The sequence below is a fragment of the Pteropus alecto genome, unplaced genomic scaffold (assembly GCF_000325575.1).
Source record: "Pteropus alecto unplaced genomic scaffold, ASM32557v1 scaffold468, whole genome shotgun sequence".
In the NCBI taxonomy this organism is placed as follows: domain Eukaryota; kingdom Metazoa; phylum Chordata; class Mammalia; order Chiroptera; family Pteropodidae; genus Pteropus; species Pteropus alecto.
The window spans coordinates 61,242-70,219 of record NW_006441394.1 but is presented as its reverse complement, the minus strand read 5'-3'; the positions used below and the strand labels follow the sequence as shown (position 1 = coordinate 70,219).

Genomic DNA, 8,978 nt, shown 5'->3' with positions numbered 1-8,978 from the left:
TTCCCACACTGAGGAGTTACTGTTCTGGATGAAATGTGAAACACAACAATCAGGTCTTTGCACAGGCTGAAAGCCTCATGGGCACAAGGGTCACTATAGCTCTAAAGGCCTCATTCACAGCAAAGGCCTGGGGCTGGAAGCAAGAGAGAGCAATGTTTAGAGAACTGAAAACCTTGTAGCATGTCTTGGAAGGAGAGTTGCAAAAGAAGATCAGAGAGGTAGGCTGGGGTTAAGTTGTGAAATCTGAGCTTTATTCTGTAGGCAAAGACAAGTCATTGGTAGATTTTAAACAGCAGTATCAGATGTATGAAAAGATGACTCTGGTTAACAGTTTGGAGAAAAGAGCAGAGGTGGGCAAAGATATAGGTTAAGAAGACAATTTAGAAGACTTCTGTAGTCATCTGAATGAAATGTTAGCCTGAATTGGTGATAGCTGTGAGGAGTAGAGAAGTGGAAAGATTGACAGCTGTCTCTGAAGGAAACTCGGCAGGATTTGGTGATTACTATTTGTAGGAGGCCAGAGCACTGGCAAAGAGGATAATGAACTCATTTTTGCTGAGTTCTGGGGGTTTGGTACATGTACATTGAGATGCCCACAAGTCTGAAGCTCAGGGAAGAGATCGGATTAACAGTTATAAATCTGGTAGTTGTCAGTAAATAAATGGTTATCGAAGCTGTGGCAGTAGATGAGATTACACAAGGAGAGTGGGTTTAATGACTTCGAGAGAACCAGCCCATGGACAGAATCCTAAGAAGCATCAACAGAGATGGATAGAGGCCAGAGATGCCTGTGAAGGTCGATGAAAAGCAAGGGCCAGAGAGATAGAAAGCAAACCAGGAGAGGCTGGTTCAACACATTGGCCCACTTCTCTCCACTGCCATTCTTCCCACGGTCCATGCTACCATCCCCTCCTGCTTAGACCACTGCTTCAGCCTCCTGATGGCTCCCTACTTCCCACGGTCCATGCTACCATCCCCTCCTGCTTCAGCCTCCTGATGGCTCCCCATGTCCCTTCTGCCATCTTCCACTCATTCCTCACATAACTGCCATAGCAGTGTTTTAAAAATGCAAAACTGGTCATATCACAGTTCTGCTTACAATTTTACAATGGCTTCCTATCACATTTAGGATAAAGGACCAAGTCCTTAACAAGGCACTCAATACACATCTGCTGAATGAACAAAGCCGAAGGAAATGAGTGATTCAAGGAATGGTGTCAAATGCTGATGAGGGGGTCCAGGAAAATAAAACTGTAAAGTATGCACTGGAGCAGCACGTGAAAGTTATGCCCTTGGAAAAGCTGTTTCACAGGGAGGTGATGGGGTTGAGTCCATGGCAGATAGCAGAGTGAGCAGTAAGTAGAGGTGATGATTTGTAAGAGTAGATTCTCCTTGACTATAGAAGCTCTCAAACCTCAAAAAGGCATGGAGTGTCCCTCAAAGAGGCAAATATAGGCCTGTAAAATAGGTTCTCAATAAATGCTTGCTGAAAAAAAAGTGCTTCTGTTTCACAGTTAGACCATTTTAATGCTCATAGAGCTTGTTATAATTTAAACACATTTTCATAGCGATCATCTTGTATCTCACCATGACTCAGAAAAAACTGCCAGTGTAGACTGGACCTTCCAAGATGTGATTTCTACAGCCTTCCTCTTCAAGAGCTCTTTTTATCTTCCCAAACCCACCTCACCCTTGCATGGGGGAATTAGTAACAAAGGGGCCATGGAAAAACACTACTTTCTAACTTTCAATTTGGAAGAACTGTACATTCTATAACCCTGCCAGATAAGAGACTTACAGGTCGCAGTTTCCCATATGAGGTCTCAGGAGTATGCCTTGGTGCCTGTGCGAATCCTGGTGATTCACCATGGAAACTATTTTCTAAAGGAGGGAACCAAAGAAGCTCATTTTATTTGTGTTGTTGAGCAATAAAATTTCTAATGCAGGTCTGTTTGCCCTACAGGTGAATAAGTGGATTTCTGAATGAAATGCATTTTGACCCAAGTCCAGGAGAACCCTTACCATTTGCTGAAGGAGAGCGGGGGAAGTACTGGGAGCTCCTCTTATCTGGGCTGGGGTAAGGGCTGTTGGGAGGCTGGTCGTACAACGGCAGTGGAGGCAGGGAGCCGGGTGGCTTGGGGGAAGGAGAGATCTGCCACAAAGTGAACAGAGGTTACAAAGTGGTCACCTCGGAAAGGAGAGACTAGCTTGCTTCTCTGACTACTCTGGACAAGTTACTTTTCTCTGGAGCTAAGTTATGACTACTGACATTTTTTCTGTCAGCCTCATTAGTGGGACGTGAGCCTAGAATAACCATCTCAAACCCTAAAACCCATTTTCCTCTCACAGATCTCCTCATGATACCATTGATTATAGTTTATCTTAAACAGTTATCATGTCAAACCACTCTCTAGAATTCGATTGAAAACATATCAAATTAGTTAATTCAGTAAATTCAGTTAAGAACACAAAAAAGAACAAGTTGTATTTTTTGGTGAAGATAAAATAATCGGCTGAGTTCCTGACTTCTCCAGGTTTTGTGAACGTCGGGCTAAGCCGTCATAACACCACAGAAGGTGGGCGGACATGTTCCTGATGGTCCTGGACCTGTCAGGCCTGCTGTGACAGGTCCAAATTAGGGGTTTCCTATAAAGGCAAGTTTTGCTGTGATGAGCTAAGCCTAGGGCCACATGAGTATAAAGAATGGGGCTCTGGCAGGCTCATCAGTTCTCTGAAATGGACTGGCACGACCTGGGCTGGGCAGGGAGGCTCTGACAGTGAGGGAAAGAACAAACCAATATTTTTACTACATAAACTAACCACAGAGACAATCCGTTCCCTTTCAGGTTTGTTTCTGTCTCACCACCAAACTATTCTTTTGTATGTCACATACAAGTTAGCATTTTGGTTAACTGATTCAGAGAACAGAATGTGGGAGAGTAAAGGTGTAATACAGGCATTACACAAGAGCCTGACTGATGAGGCCCTGCTTTCCCAAATTCGGTTTTGCAGAAACCTGGCAACTGAGGACTGGAGTGGTGGGGGTGAGGCTGAGACTACAGCCCACTTTTACGTGGGTCAATAGACTCCTTGGGAGTCATGTTCTTTATCTTTTTTTAAAAAAAAATTTTGTCCAGTTTATAGATCCGCTGAGGCTCTGTCTTGCCCACAAACAACTTGCCAGATATTTTAATATCTTTTAATTCAACTTTCATGTACCTGAATCTCTCTCATCCATGGAGTGTCACCATTTTCTGAGGCTGAAAGTTCTTCCACTAGCACCGATGGGAAAACTCCAATCCGCCCATTGAATTCCCCTTCCCAGAAGCCATCATCATCCTGGTTTTCTTTGTTCAAGATTCGGATGATTGCTCCCTCAGGAAAAGATAATTCATCATCTGTCTGGCCCTCGTAGTCATAAAGTGCTTTCACGAAACAGACTAGGTAGCATGAGAGAGAGAAATGCAGTAAGGACAATGACGACCAGGTTACTTTTGCAACCACCCCTATGCTAATGTGACAACTAAAAGACCATCATACATAATAAGAGTAAAGCTGTAATTTTTTACTCACTGAAGATCAACTTTAGGTTTCTACTGTAAAGGATAAATGTGACCAAATAAAGGAAAACATGTTATAGAATAGGAATAGAGTTGTGCTTTTTAACCTACTGAAGACTCCAGGGTAATACAGTTTAGGCCAAATGTGACCAAATAAAGAGTGCCTTGTTTCAGTCTTTACCACTGGCATCTCCGTTGAGGCTGCCTGAAATGAGTTCGGCCTCCGTGGAATTGCTCGATGTGTGTGACCGACTGTCCAAAGCAGCCAAGGACTGCAGCATGCTCAGTAGACTGTTGGAGGTGGGAAACTGGAGGTACTTTTCTGGCACATAACCCACTTGGCCAACTTTATTTCGAGCCTGAGTGAAAGACATGTGACAAAACAGGTTTACACACACAATCTGGATAGATAGGGCATAACAAGAACCAAAACAAACTCCTGAAAATGACACAAGAAGGGGCGATATGAGCAAAGGAATATACCTTTACCCAGTCTTCCATATCTCCATCTTCAATCACTTCTAACACCTCATGTTCCTCAATGGTCAACTCATCTGGTTGAGAAGCCTGCAATGTAGGATGGTCATGAACAAAATTAAAAAGGTTAGCTAAAGAGCAGATGTGAACTGATCACAACAAAAACTGGGGATCAAAATATTGAAATGATTTTGAAAAACGTATTGAACATAAGATTTTAAGTGTTGTAAAACTATCATAATGAGGTGAAGTTTTACTTTAAAAAACTAAACAAAATAAAGCCACAACCAAAACTGGAGAAGTGGAATCCTGAAGAGGCAATCAGGTTCAGTGCACACAGCACTCTGCTGGAAGGAGAGGATCAGGGTTCCAGCTTACGTGTCTACTGGTAAGTTATTCAACTTCTTGATGCCTCCATTTCTTCAAAATGACAATCCTGCCATTCTTGGGAGGATTGGAGAGTCAATGTGGGATGAATAAGCAGAGGACCATGACAATTTGGGAAGCACAGGCAAAGGAGAAAGCACTGGATTAGTACTGTACCAGAAGGCTACCATGGAGGTGCATGCTGTGAAATGCAAGGAACTATGTACATGGATTGGATGACAGCTTGAGTAGTGCCTAGAATTGATCTGGAATCACCGCAAAACAGTGGCCAAGAGAAGAAAGTTGTAGGAAACGAAATGATTAAGATTTGCCAAAGTTTGGATTTATTATGCTCCAATTTAACTGAGGAGACTGGGCTGATCCACTGATGTGCTTCCACACAAGTCACTAATAGTGATGATTTTATTATCCTTGACAGCAAGAGTCCACTAGCACCAGCCACCCAGATACTGCCCTTGAGGCTGCAGAATCTGAGAGCAAACCCTCAGGGGCTCTGCAGAGGGGTTGGAGAGAGACTATGTGGTTTCGTTTCCTAAAGAGACTTGCCTATCACCTGTAAACAGGGAGGGGCCTGCTGTCTTCTTCTGGCTGTCTAGTGAACAGTCTAAAATCTTTCCCCAAGTCCCAAGATCAATTTAAACTATCACCTGAGACCAAATAGTTTTTCAAATCTCAGTCTCGAAGTATGAAATATCTGCAAGTTACATAAGCAAAAACTTTTTTAAAAAAAAAAAAAAAGGGTCATCTTCCTAAGACTCATTTCCCATTTCATGTACATTATAACGTTTCATCAAACCCAGATTCTGCATGTTGCTTGAGACAGAAAAATAGTATTGAAAATGGCTGACCGATCACAGAAATACTCCAGGACCAGAATGTTAAGTAAATTACCTCTTTATATCAAAATATGAGGAAAAAAGCTCATTGGTTCTTGATAGCTTTTCCAAAGGAATTTCTTTGCTAATCTGAAACCACACTATGCCTTGAATATACCAGCAAAAGGCACCTACATAACGAAGATATTTTTCCTAATTCAATGGAAAGGCTTAAAAAGTACCCACACAACCTGACTTTAGTATGTGCGAAAGCAAAGCAGGAGGTATAAAAACACTTTAAATTGCTGCCCTTGTAAAAAAGCCATGGAGGTCCATTCAAGTTGTCCAGCATTGTTATATTAGCAGACATTAGCTTGATCATACCATCCCGAACGGTGACCAATTCTTCCACCTGACATGGCACTCAAGACCCTTCAGAAATGGGTCCTCATGGTCTTTTGATGCTTTGGCACCAGGATACTATTCCCTGTTCTCTGAACATACCATGTCTTCCTTGTCTCTCTGCTTTTACCATACTGTTTCTTCTTTCCAGCAGGCCCTATTCCCTCTTTCCCATCTGGTGAGTGGATGTAAATTACTGTGGGTTCAAGTCCAGCTTCAGTCTGTTTCTATGGGCAAGTGACCGTAAGACCTCTCTGAGCCTCAGTTTTCTTTTTATTCCTATTAGAATGTAAGCTCCATGATGGCAGAGATTTTTGTCTGTGTTGATCAATGCTATATCCTTGAGCCTAGAAAAGAGTATGGAAGGTGCTCAAGTCATATTGGTTGAATAAATGGGTTGGTTGATAATATCTTCCTTATAGGGTTAATGAAGGGATTAGAAAAAAAATACATATGGTACCAGGCACACAGTATTTCATAAATAGTAGCTATTATTATTACTCATGATTTGAGGCCTAGCTCATATGTTTTCCCAGACCACCTACAATGAGCTGGTTGCTTCTTCCTCTTTTTGTTCTCATGAGGCTTTGCCCATCCCTCTAACTCTGACTACCCCGCACTTTAGTTAGTTATTTGCCCTTGTGAGCTTCCTACTAGAATGACTTAAGGCAAAGAATGTAATTCTGCTCACTTACCGGAACTAAAGACAGCAAGTGGCCGGTAAATGGTTATTAAGGAAAGACATGTTCTCATACTGCCTCCTGAAGTCCTAATACCAGTGACAGCCCGAACTCCAGAAGTAGCCATGCCCTCTATTACCCCACCCTCTCTCTAAATTTCCTGTTTTCTTTTAAAACAATATGTTTTTTTTCCTGATAATAAAAGTAATACACGTCATTGCAGAAAAGCTGGTGGTATGCCTAATAGAGATCTTAAGGTGCACAGAATTTGGGATCTTACTTTTTTTGACACAAAACAGCATTTCTTCTTACATAAAAAACTCTCACAAATGTAATTTGCAATTACCTTCATAATATTTGTTATTGTTACGTTATATGAATAGTAAATTTATTTAACTGTTCCCTTATTGGGCTGCCAACTTTAAGGTGTTAAAAGTAGTACTGTAATGAAAGAACATTCTGTATCCAAAACATTTTTCTATATTGTGGGTCATTTCCTTAGGATATATGCTGGTAGGGTCAAAAGTTATGAGCATTTTTAAGGCTTTTGAATCTGATGCTTAAATATAGTTTTTATCTATCTATCTCTCTATCTCTCTATCTCTCTATCTCTCTATCTCTCTGTCTGTCTGTCTATCTATCTATCTATCTATCTATCTATCTATCTATCTATCTATTTATTTTCACCAGATTAATCCAGGTCTTCTTTGCTGGTCTGGACTATAGGAATCACTATTAAGTTTATAGTTAGTCTCCGTCTATTCTAATCTATCATGTAGAGTATTTGTACAATGACCAGGGTTACCTTCTTAAAAGCCCAATCTAGTTTTTGAACATCCAATGCTCCTCCCAGCCTAGATAAAAGCCAAACTTCAGTCTGGTCTATAAGGCCCTTTACTATCCGACAGCAAACATCTTTACTTACAGCTGCTCTATTCCCCACGCTTGCCCTTAACATTTTCCAAACACCCCATACTCTCATCAGACTGTGTCTCTGTATCTATTGTTCCCTTTGCTTAGAAGGCTCCTTCCCTTCCCTACCTTTTCACTGTATCTAGAAAGATCTTACTCATGACCTAATTTAAATGCCACCTCATCTGTAAAATTTCTCCCAACCATCAAAGGCAGAATTAGCGGTTTTACCTCTACTATAAATGTTTTCATATATTTCTATTTTTCAGTTTAATATTTACTCCCTGCCTCCACTATCCATTTCTAGGGGGCAGGGGACTGTGTCACATTAATGCTTGCATCCCCAAAACTTATAAAATGGGCACTCAATAAAGGTTCAATGATTAAATAGAATTTTATAGTCTGGTTTACTATAGGGACATGCCTGGGATATGCCAATACGAGAAATGTCGGATGAATGTGAGATGTTTGTAATCACTCAGACCCTTAGGACCCTCTCCCTTTAAGGATCTTCAATTTTAATTCTGGAACTTCAAAGTAAATATAATATTGAGAAGTGAGATGGGGAAACATCTCAAACCTAGTTTCATAATACTCTAAAACATCTTTCCAACTATCTTAGAAAATGACCTCAAATTTTCAAAAGATTATCAAAAGTTTACTTTAAAAAAAAAAACAAAACAAAACCAACCCTTTTAGAACAGAGGAAGTATTTTTAATTTAAATATATAATTAAAGGATGATAAAGTAAAAAGTATGGAAATCACTGATAGGGAGGAGTAAATACTGTCAACTCTTGGCTATCCAGGGATAGTGAGTGATGGTGGGAGTGAGACTGTCCTGTATATGATTGTTGAAGATTCTTTCCAGACCCTTCCTCTGTTGTTGTCCCTTCAGCATTGGGTCTCCATTGGCATGGGAGCCAGAGGAGGAGTCATTTGTTCATGCCTTTCTTATACCATTCATTTATTTATCCTACAATTATTTACTGAAGACCTACTATGTGTCAGGCACTGTCCTAGGTCTGAAGATACATAGACGAGGTTTCTGCCTTCATGAGCGTTTAGTGGGGAGCCAGACCAAGAAATATGAAAACAAATAAGATTAAGTCTGGCTGGAGATAAGTGCTATCCAGTAAATAAAAGAGGGCAAAAGGGAAATGGGATAGAGAGTAGTGACTGAGGAGTTAGTTATGTTATTTAGGTGGTCAGGGGTCGAGACCTGAGGAAGCAATATTTGAGCTGATCCTCAATGAACAGCAGTGGGTGGCCAACCAAGATTTGGGCAAAAACAGTTCTAGGTAGAGGAGGCAGCAAGTGCAAAGTTGTCAAGTCAAGAAGAAGCCTGGTGATTTTGAAGGCTGAAAGGCAGCCAGAGTGGCTAATGTAGAGCAAGTGAGTTAGGTGGGGCAATGGTACAACATGAAGCCAGAGAGACTGACAGGGGCCAGATCATTCTAGACGTTATAGACCCTACTTCAGTTTGTTTTTTTAAGTGTGATGGAAAGCTTAAAAAGGGTCTTAGGTGGGGAAGTAAAATAATCTCCTTTGTGCCTTAAAGAGTGGAAAATGGACTTTTGGGAGGCAAGTATGAAAAAGGGATACCAATTATGAATTCTTTTTTCTTTGACAGCGATCAAAACAATGGCCTAGACCAAGATGGTGAAAAGGGAATGGATTCAGGATATGTTTTAGAGGTGCACTCAACAGGACTGGTTGATGGACTGGATAAGGAGAGTAGGGAAA

General features: G+C 41.0%; 1 protein-coding gene across 1 annotated transcript in view; it reads right to left on the bottom strand.

Moving 5' to 3' along the window:
- The window catches only part of LOC102894929 (F-BAR and double SH3 domains protein 2), a gene marked incomplete at its 5' end in the record, with an annotated part of 60,001 nt that overhangs the window by 2,282 nt on the left and 48,741 nt on the right, over positions 1–8,978 (bottom strand). The window contains 5 exons of the mRNA XM_006918711.2: positions 1,799–1,881; positions 2,023–2,152; positions 3,220–3,440; positions 3,742–3,919; positions 4,044–4,127. Coding sequence (XP_006918773.1) covers positions 1,799–1,881; positions 2,023–2,152; positions 3,220–3,440; positions 3,742–3,919; positions 4,044–4,127 — 696 coding nt within the window. The remainder of the gene's footprint in view (positions 1–1,798; positions 1,882–2,022; positions 2,153–3,219; positions 3,441–3,741; positions 3,920–4,043; positions 4,128–8,978) is intronic.